This window comes from Carassius gibelio, chromosome B14, assembly GCF_023724105.1.
Source record: "Carassius gibelio isolate Cgi1373 ecotype wild population from Czech Republic chromosome B14, carGib1.2-hapl.c, whole genome shotgun sequence".
NCBI lineage: Eukaryota > Metazoa > Chordata > Actinopteri > Cypriniformes > Cyprinidae > Carassius > Carassius gibelio.
This window is the reverse complement of record NC_068409.1, coordinates 20,169,329-20,184,939: the sequence shown is the minus strand read 5'-3', so window position 1 is coordinate 20,184,939 and position 15,611 is coordinate 20,169,329. Positions and strand designations below refer to the sequence as shown.

The following is a 15,611-nucleotide window of genomic DNA, read 5'->3' as shown; positions in this document are numbered from 1 at the left end:
CTAAAAAAAATACATCAAGAAAAACTGGAAATTTATAAATAAATATACTGCTTTTATTCCCATAAATATATATCAAATAATATACATACAATAAAAAATATAAATATCAATAATATATGAATAATATGCTACAATGCTTATTTTTCAGTTGAGATGAAACCATAATTGACTCAAAAAGTGACATTTATAAATAAATTGGCTTCTTTTAATCTCTCTAATAAACTGAAATCTCAAATATACATAAACAATAATTAACATTCAATAAAACATTTAAACAATATTTACATACAACAATTCTTGTTTCTCATTCAAAACCATAAATTGACTTGAAATTAAAAAAATAAACCTGAACATTAATAAAAACATATTTTTTTATCGATCAATCAATCAATCAAATAAATAAATATTATATATATATATATATATATATATATATATATAGCATACAAAAATCACACAGAATTGTGATATACTATTTAAGAGTAGTTTTTTTATTTTAGTTCTGACATTCTGCCATTTATTAAGATGTTTGACACTGAACATCTTCCAGTGTTGATGTCACACAATAAATTATGAAAAAATTCATTACGATTGTTTATCACACAACATCTTGCAAGCATTTCACAAAATGCCAATGTAGTCTTAAAATTGCATCCTTACCAATTACATTCTTAATATGGAAAAAATTACCGCAGTAAATCAAGACAGATCTGTACACGACCATCCATATATCTACATCTGCTTCTGGCAGTCTGTTTGCTGCTGCCTCCCACAAGGAAAAAAAGAAAACACACCATTTCAAAAGGCACAATAGCAGATGAATAAAGCACAACACAAAAAATTACACTGACATCTCTTGATTCATCACAGCAATCCTGACAAAAAGATTTCAGAGGCAGCCGCCTCTAACACACTAAAGCTCTGACCTCAGTAACACTATAATCTAGAGCTGTGGCTTGAAATTCAGCCGGGCATTGCTGTTGTGAGCTGTTCTCAGTGGCCAGTAGAATACAGAACAACTTCACACACACAGACAAAACTTCTCTGAAGTGTAAACATGTTTTCAAAGGTGGATAAAAAGGAGTGTTGACGCCAAGAGTGACAAGTGCTGCTTTCTTTAAGGGTTCACAGCGAAGACACGGCCTAGTTCTCAAACCGCAGGAGACTGAGATGGGCATTTGAGATGCACAACAGGGACGACTGTAGTCTCACAGCAGCAACAGATACAGAATATACTGTATCACTGCTCCAAACTACAGTTCTCAGAGTCTAATTGGCTACATAAGAGTGAAAAATCCCTTTGATGGGCCTTTGAAACACTCTGGATGGTAGTCTCTGAGCCACGCAGCACTTTATGAGATATTCTGTCAGAACTGTGTGATCTAGGTTTTAAAAACGCAAGTGAGCTATAATGACGACAGATGCTGAGTCGTGAAAGCCTCTGCAGAACATCCAAACCAATAGATGTTTGTCTGTAATAAATACTACTGAGAAATGCTTGAGAAAGACGAGGAACTAACTGCAGCAATCTTGTAGGATGACTTCAAGAAAACCATATCGGATGTTGTGCCTTCATAACGTTGCATCAATCAAGATGTGAAATGTTGTTGATTATGGGTTATAAAAACTATTTTCACAAGTCTTAAAAACAAAGTTTTTTTTTTATTTTTATTTTTTATATTATTCAAATACTATTAAGCTTTTTTATATATATATATATATATATATATATATATATATATATATATATATATATATATAATCTTTAAACTTTTATTTTTATCTTTACAGTTTCCATAACTTTTTATATGTGCTTTCATCCTTATTTATTCATCATTTTATAGCTTTAGTGTATTTTTATTTCAGTTTAGTAATTCAGCTTAAACTTATAGCTAATTTCAAATGCAATATTTCATAATTTTTTTTTTAATGAAATTTAAAAGCAATCCTTCACCCAAAAATGAAAATTCTGCCATCGTTACTCACTCTCAAGTTGTTTCAAATCTGTATGCATTTCTTTCTCCTTCTTTCCTTCTTTATTATTATTATTATTATTATTATTTATATTAAGTCAACCATCATCTGTTTGGTTACCAATATTCTTATGCAGGAGTAAATATAAATTTTTGACTAAACGATCACTGTTTCTTTTGGCAAAGTTTCATTTTTATTTCATAACAAAAACTATTTCTAATAATTTTTAGCTTTGATTAAAAATTACAACACTGTTTGAAAGTTCCACTTGGAAATTCTTGGCCAAAATATTTGCTAAAACAAATAAGAATGATTAAATTATTTCAAATAAATGATTGTTTGAATCTGTACCGCACTGGCAGCTCACTGGACTCTTGATACATTTAGTATGATTAAGCAGAGACCTGCATTGCTTCGGAGAAGAAAATGGCTATTAGTTATAACAACTTAAAATTTGGTGAGATAACAAATATTCAACTTAATTGAACTTAACTGAAGTTAAACAGATTCTCAGATTCAAGAAATGTTATATGTTTTTTTTTAGAAACCCATTACTTACTCTAATGTTGAAGTTTAAGTTGTGATAACTAATCGCAGCAAAAATTCTTTACAGTGCAGACGAAGTGTTAAGAAACATTATGGTTAAAAATTGCTCAAAGTCAATAATGGGCTGCAATTTGCTAAATGTATGGCAGTGAACATTTAACAAGTAATGGTACAAAACAGAAAAATTAATTCAACATGCAAATGGAACTTCTTACATCTTGTCTACGAGGCAGTGCAGCAAAACTGGATCGCTCTCATTATAATCAATGAAGCTGTCTACAGCAAGTGTGAGACGTTGCTCAGATGTCGTCTAACAAGAAAGACAGCAAGAGCAAACATCTATCAGAGCTGCTCTGCTGGAGGAGGAAAAAAGCCATCAAGTATATACACACAACGGCCCCTCGGAGGGTAGGCCTAACTTACTTAAGTATTTGTTTATGACAACGCTCTGACAAACAAAAGCCTTTTTCAGACCGGATTAGTTTTGTAAGGAGAGGTGAGGTGGGGTAATATAATAATTACCAGACTTTCTCCAATATTTTAATCCCATCTGAATTGGGAACGTCAGTAATTTTTCTGACTTTGTAAAAGATTGTAAATTTCCGTGTCTTTTATTTAGAAAAGATGATGAATGAACTGATTACATTTTATTTACGATAAATAATTTGAAATAATTTTTTTAAACTGCTTTAATGCATATACAATTTGTTATTTGAGTGGAAAAGTGGAAATGTTTTCAGTTTATTTGTAGCCTTTCGCGTCTAATTTTACAGGATAGAGCATGAGACATAGTGCGGACTGGACTCAAAGCCACATTCCCCTGAGCGCAGCAGCTTTTATGTGTCACGACACACAAGCTTGTAAACTACCCACTGTGCAATGGTTTCAAACTAAGCATGTCATTTTGTGATTGGAGCAAGGAGACAAGGGGAAGTTACAAGTGACTGTACATTGTTCAAAGTCTGTTGTCTGCTTCATTCTTTGAATTTTTTTTTTTCAAAAGAAAAAAAAGAGATTCGGAGACTAGGACAATGTGCATTGTGCAAATTATCTGCTTTTTTTATGTGCACTGCAGGATTATAGATTTAATAATGCAAGCAAGACTTTACTGAATATTCAATACCAAATGGTTATGCTTCATCTTGAAAATAATAAAATAGCTAAATGAGTGAGAGCAAGTACACAAACCTATTTCAGTGTTTTCAACATAGATCACTTATCTTGTGCGATCTGATGTTAAACATTACATATGTCCAGAAACAATTATTTTATGGACATATGTCCTAAAAACTCATCCTGTCCTAATACGGTTAAACACATTTTTTTTTATTTGGGATTACAATCCAATGACATTTTCATAAAAACAACATACTAATCTTTGTATATCCTGCAAACAGTTGCTTAAGAAATTATTAAATTGTGTGTGTTTGATCTAAATATATAAACAAGGATTGCTAAAATAATTTTCTCCAATAAGGAAGCTTATTAAATCTCAGCTATGGAGGTTAGCATCTGGTGGGGGGTAAATACAAAATCTCATTTATAATTGACTTGTGCTGAAACTTTCACCATTTACCTTGCTTTTCCTTACTAATAGGCAAAGGATTTTTGGATCACATTGTGATGCAGAATGCATAATTATGTAGACAGCGCAAACTATTTTTACCTCCTCTGGTTCTAATCTTCTCGTATAATTAGCATGCATGGCATGAGGCTTAATGCTCAAGTCAAGATAAACAGACTGTATGATGGGAAATAACCTCACTGCTGGGATTCTCCTGTGTGTGGCAGCATGGCAGATTTGTTGGACCCCGGGCTTTTTGACTCTTGCACCACGGACAGCTGATTGGTGACATTTTTAACAGTCTATTAAATATGGCTCTGGGAATAAAGCATGCATGAGGTGTCTGTTCTTTAAAGTGGGTTGAATAGGCAAAGAAAGATTCTCCGAAAAGCTGAGAATGAAAATTCGGTCTGGGACCCACAATATAGCTCATTTTCTGGCTCTTTCAAACACATGAAATGAGTAAGACTTGAGAGCCACGCATGCTCCAAGAACCAACTGTGCTAACTTAATATTTCCTCACTGAAGACAGAAAGTCTTATTTAAGTTTGTTCATAGAGGTTCATTGCATAAAGAATGAGATATTTAATCACATATAAAAAATTTAATAGTCCCTTCTTTTTATATATATATATATATATATATATATATAAAAATATAAAAATCATCCTTCACTACACTGATTTTTGCCCTTTAAATAAATAAATACATACATACATAAATGCTGTTCTTTTTATTCAGTAAAAAACAGTTGTGCTGGTTTTGGTGTGATACCTACAACTGTTATACATGTTGTTTTTAACTTTGTTCATAATAGGAATTGTTTTTATATACGGCAAATAAGCATATTAGAATTATTATGGATCGTGATACTGAAGACTGGAGTAAAGATATATATGTATTTAGTTTTAAGGCATTATCTCTTTGATATGCTCCAAAGTACCGTTAAAAAATATAACTGACTTTGTGGGGTCATTATTTTTTTGTTCCATCTTGCCCGATGTTCACTGTGACCTTCATTGGTCTGTGATGGATCCAGGCTGTCTGTCCTCATCCCCGATTCACTGGCAGAAGTAGAGATAAGCTGAAGGGGAAGAATAGGTGGAGAGGGGTCTTGTCATAGTCAGTGAGTGTCCCGGGGCAGGAGAAGGAGGTTTGGGATTCCTCAGGGAACGTGAAGCGAGGAGAGAGGTCTCAGACACACTGCAGACGTGCTTGTGGTCTCATACTCTCTGGACAACACGCTTCAATCGCGCAGGATGAGCTGGAACGTCCGTTGCCTGTCCTGATGGAGAAAGGCTGCAGGAAATTCCTACCTTGGACTGTTTTCTGACATTCCGACTCTTGGCGGAAAAGCACCAAGCATCCCTAGCAGAGATAACGGATGACCCAGGTCACCTCAGCCTAAAATTGCTGGGATCAGAATAGCTCAGATGGAAGCGGATGCGGAGTGATTAAATGATTTTTGATCTTCGAAAACATGGCCGGAAAAGATGGAAAAGCAAAGCATTTTTGTTCACAGTCGAATGTAACCAATGCAGAACACAGTAAAGAATGCATCAGGAACCGCAGATCCTGAGAACTGTTGACTGACAAAGATGGAGGAATGCAGATACATGTCACCACATCAAAGCCTGAACAAAACCAGTTCTCAGGGAAAACCACAGTAAGGTCTGCGGTACAGGGAGAAAAAATATTAAAAGGCTCATCCCCACATGAAAATTTTAAACTTGTATGACTTTCTTTCTTCTGCGTAACACTAGAGGAGAACTTCTGAGGAATTATTTGTTCCATGCAATTAAAATAAATAAGGATTATAGCTTTGGAGCTGCTAAAAGGAGGCAAAAGCACCAAAACATATTATAAACGTGGTCCATATGACGCTTGCACTGAAAGGAGGATGTGCATGTTTTTTTTTTTTTAAGTAGCCACTTTTAACAATAGCTGTTCCAGTAACAAGCTTGTTATTCAGCATGTACTGTGGCAAAATGCTAATTTTTAAATGAACTGAAAACTCAAGTTTTACAACCAAACCGTCTGAGGGCATAAGTAAATGTGCTTGCCTGAAATTTTAGTGAAACGATTCATTTTGATGATTCATTTAAGAAAATAAATAAAAACCAATCACATAGTGGATAAAATGTAAATGCATAAATAAAAGCACTGTATTTAAAGTATTCTGGCAGCTTTGAGAGAGAAATAGATCGAGATTGAATCACTGAACTGTGACTGATTGATTGACCTGTGAATGAATCATTCAGATAAAAAATATTCTGATTCAAAAGAAAGATTTGTTTTCTTGTTTTGTTTTATTCTTTTTTACATACAGCTATTGCATACCTTCAGAAGACTTGGAATTTACAAGTTGAAGACAGATCAGATTGAAGATTGATTACATTTTTATTTTACTTTTTTTTTGCACAAGATTGACCAGCAGAGGCATCAACATGTCTCTTATTTTATTGTCTTTTTTTGCTACACAGAGGACTGTAAGTCATATGGGTTTAGAAAGACACGAGGATGAGTTCATTTTGAGGTGAACTAATTCTTTAAAGTCGCTTTCCAAAGCAAAGCATTCAGCGCAAATAACTTCACAGGACTTTGGAGTACAGCACCGCAGCAGGCCAAATAAAAGGTAGAACATGAATGCAAGAGACTCTACATGAATTGCTAATACACAAATCCCATTTCAAAGAGGGGCAAGACTGAGTGGAATAATCTCCTAAAACCAGAGCCAGTACAGCTTTTAATCCCACTCTCTGAGCATTACTGATATTGTCCATCATGTATGCAGCTGGAAGATGATATATGTGGCGCTTTGCACTTCACACCACAGCACAAAGCGGAGAAAACATCACATTAGCCCCCTGCACTCAAGAAACTCCTCAACCTGGGGACCAAAGTGGAGAGAGAAGGAGAAGGTGGTTCGCATTGTAAGGCTGATGACTCCACTTCACTGCTCTTAAAAGCTTTTCAGTTCCTCTCTGCATTAATTGTGTATGGGGAGCGCAAGGTTCGAAGCAGTTTAATAACAAGCCTCTATATTCACCTCTGATAACCTGTCACTATATCTCTTCACAGCATGCCCCATGCATTACGCACATGTGGCCATTTCTGCACGCAACCATGTGCCAGGTATGTGCACGCCTGTACAGGAGAGAGAAAAAAAGCCCCTAAGAAGGTCTCTGAACGCCTCCGTACAGAAACAACAAGCACTCTTGCTTCACTCGATTCTCACGCAGCTGCAAAACACTGGCATGCCTCCATACAGATGGGAGAGAAAAAGAAAAGAGGCAGGTTCCAAAAAGCATTAAATGCAGCAAAAACCATTAAAACACATTTTATTATAATAGATTATTACCAGAGTTGGGGAATAATGATTAAAAGTAGAAAAGCCACTAATTTAACTATATTTTTCAGTAGCCTGACTGTAGCTCAGCTGCTTTTAAAACAGAATAGCTTTTCTAGTAACAAACAACATTTTTTTTCAACATATAGAGAAGTAGTGTGATAAAACTGCACATTACGGTTTTTTTTTTTTTTTCAGAAGTAATAATTGACACCAATTCAGTTTTATATTTAGACTTATATTTTGAAAATAAATATGTGACCCTGCAGCACAAAACCAGTCATAAGTAAGTGGTAAATATGTAGAAATTTTTCAAAAATCAATGCATATTAAGTAAAGATCATTTTCTATGAAGATATTTTGTAAATTTCCTTCTGTAAATATATAAAAACGTAGTGTTTGATTAGAAATATGCATTGCTAAAATTTTGTTTACATTATTTACATTTTTTTTTGCACCATCAGATTTTCAAATAGTTGTATCTCGGCCAAATATTGTCATATCTTAACAAACCATACATACATGGAAAGCTTATTTGTTTGCTTCAGATGATGTATAAAAATCTCAATCCTTATGACTGGTTTTGTGGTCTAGTGTCACAAATACAATATTCTTTTTGTAGCAAATATACACAATAATACATATTATTGTTTTTCAAACTACATATCATTTGTATTGCAATATTTTTACTAAAATCATAAAATATTTAAGTCAAATGCTGTTCATTATTATTTTAATTATTTTTATTAATGTATTTTAACAGCTTTTTTACATTAGGTTACAAATATTAAAAACAATAATATACATATAAACACAACATACATATATATTTTATAAAAACAGAATATCTATCTATCTATCCATCCATCCATCCATCCGTCCATCAACATATATTAATAGAAATATAATAAGAATACAGAATAATTTTCTAACATTTACAGCTACATTTTTGTTAAATTATATTAAATGCTTCTGATCATCATCAAGTTTTTTTTTTGTAGTTATAATACAAAATAATTAAATAATTAAAGGCTAATTTTAGATTTCGGTAAAAATGGCAAGTCATAATCTTTAGCTTTGATTCAGTAACTGGCTTTTCTGGTAATTAGCTACAGTTTCAAAATATGTTGCCAACACTGAGGGTCATAGTCAGTGTCCTCTGAATAAGGGTGGAAGTCAGCTGTGAGCGTATACTAAATCTGTACCTTTCATTACTCTAAATGAAGAGTATTTCCATAGTGCTTAAATTCATAAGCGTGACACATTGCCTCCTGCATTATCTCCTCTGAACACCTTGGGCTAAAGGACCAAATCAGGCCAATGTGGCCGCAGTAGGGAAATCTAGCAGAGGCTGAGGTGCAAGGAAAGCCCAGTTCATATCAATCACCCTTTCAGCTGACTTGCTCTTTTGGCTTTGAAAACTGTCTTTTAGGAGCATTTTGAAAATGACCCCAGCGGCCTACTGATGGCTCACTGAATGCAGCAGAATTGGGTGAGTCTGTGTCTGCTGAGCTGGGCTCATATATCTGTGAGAAGATAGACGGCTTCCCTAAGGAGCTTAGAGTAAGAGGCCCAACCGCCAAACGGGGTGGAACTTTAATCAAAGCTGACTGCTGCGACTTGCAACTTTTCCGAAATAGAAATTAAGCCTTTAATCGCCACTTTTTTTCATATTTTGTGTTTTGGCCCTGTAAAAGCTAATCCCTGAGCATTTGCGAGAGTACTGTCATGCTTTGAAGGCCTCACCGTCCGACGTTACTCATGTAAGTCACGTTCAAACGCAGGAGACGGGGTAGGATCAATAGGCGGGTGGAAGATGTGCGCTGAGTGCAACGCCTAAACATAATATTTGTCTTGGCTCCTTTCTGCAGCTGTTTAGACGTGAAGAGTGCGTGAAGAGGTGTTGATGAGGTTTTAAAAGAATGGCAGCTCATTAGCTTCCTGAAGTATAGCACACAAAGACTGAAGTACCCGCTCTTCAATCAATTAGCTGCCTGTAACAAAGCATCTGAGAGCATCAACACTGAAAAGACAATTTTCAAAAAGATTTTTACACACTGCCATTCAAAAGTTGGAGGTCATATTAGTCTTTTTTTAATTTTTTTTATAGTTTTTGAAAGAAGCCTCCTAGGCTCATCAAGACTAATATTATATTACTGTATTATACATTTAATCATATTCTATATTACAATTATTTATAGTATTATTACAATTAATATATTTTTATGGTATATATTCTTTGATTTATTTACAATCATCAGTGTTACAAAATTCCTGAGAAATCATTCTAAAATGCTTGATGCTATGATTTGATGCACAGGAAACATCACTTATTATGTATTATTGAATATTATATTGGATGATTATATTGTATATTACAATTTACAATGTTGTGCAATATTTTTTTGCAGAGTTCAAAAGAATTGCATTTACTTAAAAAAGTTTTTTTTTTTGTAGCAATTTTATATATAATCTACTCTATATAATCTGCTTTTATCTGTACAATCAAAACTGGAAGTGCAATTTGAGTTATTTTCTGCGTTATCAGGAGATTAAGCCGCAAAACGTGTAAACGTCTTAATCGACTCCAGAGGGTTAACAGACTTTTGAACGATAATGTGGTTAGCATAATTAAATCTACTTTTGCTATGAAGAAAACGAACCACATGCAAATTGAAGTATAATCTTCAAGTATACTTTACATATGTGAGAAAAAATAAGGTTGTGCTTAGTTGAAAGCAACGTAAATCTCCAAGATGTTTTTTAATTCTGTAAAAACTGTTTCATCATAAGCATAGCTGTAAACACAACAATAATCCTTATTAGCTTCTAATGAGAACTACTCACAGTTATCACAAGCCTCCATTCTCAGGCCTCCATAATTAAATATTTAATTCATTTAAATAGCCCTAAACTTAATGCGTGTCTCTTCATTTTCTAATAATTACCTGACATGCAGTAAGTTCTGTTCAAAACACACAGAATACATTTTAAAAACACGTATCATTATTTAGCACAAAGGAAAACATGAATCATAAGAGCAAAATATGAACAAAAAATGTACTCGGGGGGCTAAATGCAACTCTTTTTCAGGACATGAGCATGTGAGCATGTGCAAACCTATACAACTTTATTGCAGGAGAGCCTGCGGTTTGGCTTCACAATAACTGTAATATGCAATTCAGCGACTGTTGACTAGGAAACGGCAGAGCTCATCTAAACGCGTGGAACAGTCTGAATCATCATCATCCACCGTGAAGCTTACGTACAAACAAGGATTTCTCATTTTACTTGAGCCGGAAGAAGATTAAAAGTTTGAAGCCCTGAGCCCTGACGGCGTCTTTGCTCTCTCTCTCTCTCTTCAGGTTGTGGATTGGAAGTTCAAAGTTAGACAGGTTCAAAGCTTCGGCAGGGGAACATTCAAATAAGCCTCTGCAACGTAGATACAAACCCCAATCCAGACGTTTTGCATTAAAAGTCCATTTTAGACCCGCCGTCTTATTTTAGGCCTAGCACAACTTTTTTTAAACGGAACGAGTCGAGACTTTTACAGGTTCCATGCGGAATGTGTACAACAAGCATCTACGGAAGGTAATTATGAATAGAACATTCCAGTGAGTAATTCAAAACCGAGGTAATCCTCGCAGTCCGTCGGGAAATTAAATGTCGATCTGGATGCTGTAACCTTTGCATACTGCTAGCCTCTTTTCTGTTTCCCTGCAAGAAGACCTTGGGACAAAAGAGGAACAACTTTCTCAGATATCGACTTTCAGCAACACACAATGAACTTCGTCTAGCACAATTGAGGCCGTTTCAGCAGAGCTGCGTCGTTTCCTTCAAAAACCAGATGGGGCGAGCGTCAGTGATTGGAATTTCTTTTGTGCGAGCTGGTGTGAACAAAGAGGTCAACCGGGATACGAGATCACAGGGAGATCACATGTGCCCTCTATGCATGCTATTATAATGCTGATGCAGATGTCAATGGCGGCCTATTCATGGGAGCTGGATTACGACGGTGTAGAGGCCTCGACGTGGGCTCGTATTTACAAATCCACCTCATGAGAACTTAACAAGCACATAACGCCAGCGGCCTTAACCCACCCTTCTCTTGTAACTTGACCTTCGCAGGGATAATTAGGGCTGATCTGGAGGAAACTCGCTCTGAAGTTATGGTGGCATTGAAAAAACAAGGCACGGATGTAATTCTGGCCTTCTGCAGCTGCGGATGATTAAACTGATGGGCACGAAGTGTATTCACATGTTGGGAGCTCTGTGTGAGCTTCTGTATTTTAGCCCTGATTCAGCAATCAGGGTCTTTGTAGCAGGTCAGCATTGCGTTTCAGTGCCGAACAGAGAACGGCTTTAGGGACTGCAGACTCATCTAATATTATAATGAGTTGTGTTCAAAGGAACAGCTGGGCAGTTCTGGCTGCTACTATGCATGAAGTGTTCCACAATGAAGGCCAACAAATATCCGAAGAATGAGATAGGTTGATGCTAATGAAATGAAATTAGCTTACTGAAGAGAAAAAAAACCTAGTTACATAAATGATGGTTACAATACATGATGCAGGACAGCAAACATTTTACCAAAGAGATCACCTTGAACTATTTCACTCAAAACTAGTCATCGTGAGACCTTTCTATAACTCACTTAGAGGCGTCTGCGCTGCTTCTATAATAAAGAGCTAATGATAGTGAAAACAGCTGTGTAATGCAAGACACTGCAGGCAAAAACACTGCTTTTTCATGAACTGGTCAATTTTGAGATTTGGGCAATTTGTCTTTTTTCTTCAATGGAAAGAAAACATCTAAAATAAATGTTTATCTTGTTGCACTTTATGCATATGTGTCTGAAGATTTCAATTTAAAAGCTGCTTTCTCCACTTTACTAGCTTTTACAGCTTCATTCCCACTTACATCTTGAAGGTTTTTAATTTGTTCATACATCATTTTTCATATGGTTCATATGGTCTATTTTTCTGCCTGTTGACAATATTTTCTGATTTATGTTTGACTCTAATGTGTAAACAAAATAAAACAAACTTTGAACCTTTGCTTTATCCAATGTTTCGATTTCTGTTCTAAAAACATCTGCACATTAGTGCATATTTAAATGAAAAGTTCAACCAAAAATGAAAATTTGCTGACAATTTACTGAACCTCAGGCCAATCAATATTTTTAATAAGTTTGTTTCTTACTGAACAGATTTGGAGAAATGTAGCATTACATCATTTTCTCACTAATGGATCCTCTGCAATGAATGGGTGCCATCAGAATGAAAGTCCAAACAGCTAAAAAACTAAAAAACAATCACAATAATCCACAAGTAATCCACTCGTCTCCAGTTCATCAATTAATGTCTTAAAAAACTGCAGGTTTGTAAGAAACATATAAGAAACACAGGTGTTTTAACTTTAAATCATCGCTTCTGGGACAAAATCCAAAATAACACGTACTCCAGCTAAAAAAAAAACATCCTCACCAACATATTTGTTTAAAACTGTTTTGGCATGCAAAATGAATATTATGGATAGAGGATTCAAATTTTGCCACAAGGATATTTTTTTGGGGTAAAAAAACTGTTCCTTACAAACACACTTCATCTTTTCGCTTCTCAAGATGTTGATTCATGGACTGGAGTAGTGTGGATTACTTGTGGATTATAGTTTTTATCAGCTGTTAGGACTCTCATTCTGACGGCACCCATTCACTGCAGAGGATCCATTGGTGAGCAAGTGATGCGATGCTTAATTTATCCAAATATTTTCTGATGAAAAAACATTGTGGATAGAAAATCTTCATTTTTTGGGGGTTACTGTAATTACATTACAGAAAACTTGTAACACTAAGAAAATTGCAGTTCTTATTGTAATCAATCAACTGGGGAAGCATGGTTATATCTATTATTATTATTTTTTTTTACCTGGGGTGTCTTGCCTTAAGAATCAAGTTCAGGACTCACCTTGAGTTTGTCGAAGCGATCGCTAAGTGAGGTGACCTGATGCTCACGGTGCCGTCCCACCAGCTTGCAGAGAGCGCAGATCAGCTGGTCGTCCACCACGCAGTACATGCTGACCTTCTCGTTCTCGTGCTCCAGGCAGGCCAGCCCACGCAGCTGAGAGTCCGCCACCGGCTCCACCAGACGATGGCTGGTGAAGGGCTTCTTATTGGGGTGCGTGGCCCGCAGGCAGCGGTCACAGTACGACACCTCGCACGTCACGCATGTCTTCACGGCCTCCCGCGGGGGCTCCTGATCGCAGAACTGGCAGCCGACACGCTCGAGGGACATGGCGCTACTGGCGGGGCTGCCCCTCGTGCTCCCGCCGAGCGTGGCGCTGTAGGGTCGCGGCCGGCGACTCTCGTTGGGGGAGTTGGGCCCACTGACGGAGGCCTTCTGGAAGCGGTCGATGATGTTCTGCAGCGTCACATTGCGCTTTAGGCCCTCCAGGCCGCGCTGGTTGAGCGTGATGACGTAGCGGCAGGTGGGGCACTGGAAGGCGGAGATGGACTCGAGAGGCTTGGTGCTGGAGCAGTGCGAGACCAGGATGCGGTGGGCACAGTTGAAGCACAGGCTGTGGGCACAGGGCAGCAGGAGGGGGTCCTCAAACAATTCCAGGCAGATTGGACACGTCAGCTCGGACTCCAGTGTTTCCATCTTCAGTTGAACCGATCTAAAGGTGACATCAAATCCCACAGAAGCTGGTCAGTCACCTGTGCAGCGGATAGCTACGAGTTAGTGGCAAGCAAAAAGCAGCAGAAAGAGAAATTCCGCTCAAAAACAAAAATCGGTTGAAATAATTAAAATAAGCATTCTGCAAACAACAAAATTAAGATAAGAAAAATGAAAAAAATCTTTCATCATGAAATTATAGCCTATACTTTATATTATATTGCCATGAAAAAATAAAAAATTTTTTTTCATTTAAATTCCTATATTATATTATATTAATACTAATCTTATATTAAAAAACTAAATACACTGAAACAGTAAAAGCTGAAAATAGAGAAACTTTTATCATGAAATGTATTTTGTTTTTAGAAAAATATATAATACCATAATATAGCCATAAAATAAAATTTTAAAAATCACTAAAAACTAAATGGAGCAGATTTTTCTTTTAGATTACATTATATTATATTACTACTATATTTCTTTTTCTTTATTCATCATTGTTTTGGTTGCATATTGTACACGTATGCATAATAATTATGCCAATAAAGTGAAATTGAACACTGAACAAGGCTACATTTGTGATGACAAAAGGTAAATTAGAAAATAAATCAAACTAAAATAACCTTGATGACAACTGGAAAAAAAAGAGGAGGAAAATATTGATTTTGAGCGGAAAATCACTAGAGTTGTAAGCAGTTTGGTTAATGACAGCACAAACACACACACACACACACAAATTCAAAGCATTATCTCTGGCTCAATAGTGGCAGCGTGTGTAAGCTAATAGTTTTACAAAGAGAACATAAATGTCAAAACATGATCAAGGATTGCCTTCAAGCTGCATTGTCATCGTGACAGATGGGGATTAAAGAAGACTTTACGTTCCATTCACTTTCATTCATACGCATATGCTCTGGGCTAGAGGAACAGTGTACACACACACACACACACACACACACCTGTTGGGCTTCAGCAAAGCAAATCAATGTCATCAAGCAACATCTCCTCTGCCCATAAACTAAGACCCAATACGTTGCTCTACTTCACTTAAGACAGTTTAAAGAAAAGTGAAACCTCCTGAAGTAAAACCAATCCTGCGCATTTATTTTAAATAATATATTCATGCCACGCTGCTGCTGTTTTAATGGAGGGGCTTTAGCACATTACAATGTTTCTGCTTTGATGAATATGAATGGGCCTAAATCAGCACAGCACATCACTGAACACGGGCACCTGTTCCTCCAGTCTGCATGCTAAAATGTGTTTGTCTCTTTAGCTAATGAACTGTACTTCACATGAGATGGTTAACATTCACATAAACAAGGAATTTATGAAAAAAAAAATAATAATAATAATCACACTATATAATGAAATGTATTACTACCTTCGAAGCAGGGATGTGCAAAATAATATATATATATATAAAACTGATTAGTATTTGGTTTGTCTAAATGACAAGTCAGTCATCTGTATAATTATATATAATTCTAAAATATACTCA

At 36.0% G+C, this 15,611-nt stretch overlaps 1 protein-coding gene across 8 annotated transcripts in view; it reads right to left on the bottom strand.

Annotated features, from left to right (window-relative positions):
- The window catches only part of mid2 (midline 2), a 127,755-nt gene that overhangs the window by 42,120 nt on the left and 70,024 nt on the right, over positions 1–15,611 (bottom strand). For 4 of the 8 annotated variants that reach the window (XM_052574642.1, XM_052574637.1, XM_052574636.1 and 1 more), the window contains exon 2: positions 13,400–14,148. In XM_052574642.1, coding sequence (XP_052430602.1) covers positions 13,400–14,092 — 693 coding nt within the window. In that variant the 5' untranslated portion in view covers positions 14,093–14,148. The remainder of the gene's footprint in view (positions 1–13,399; positions 14,149–15,611) is intronic. The other 4 variants (XM_052574640.1, XM_052574635.1, XM_052574634.1 and 1 more) reach the window with 1 other exon arrangement.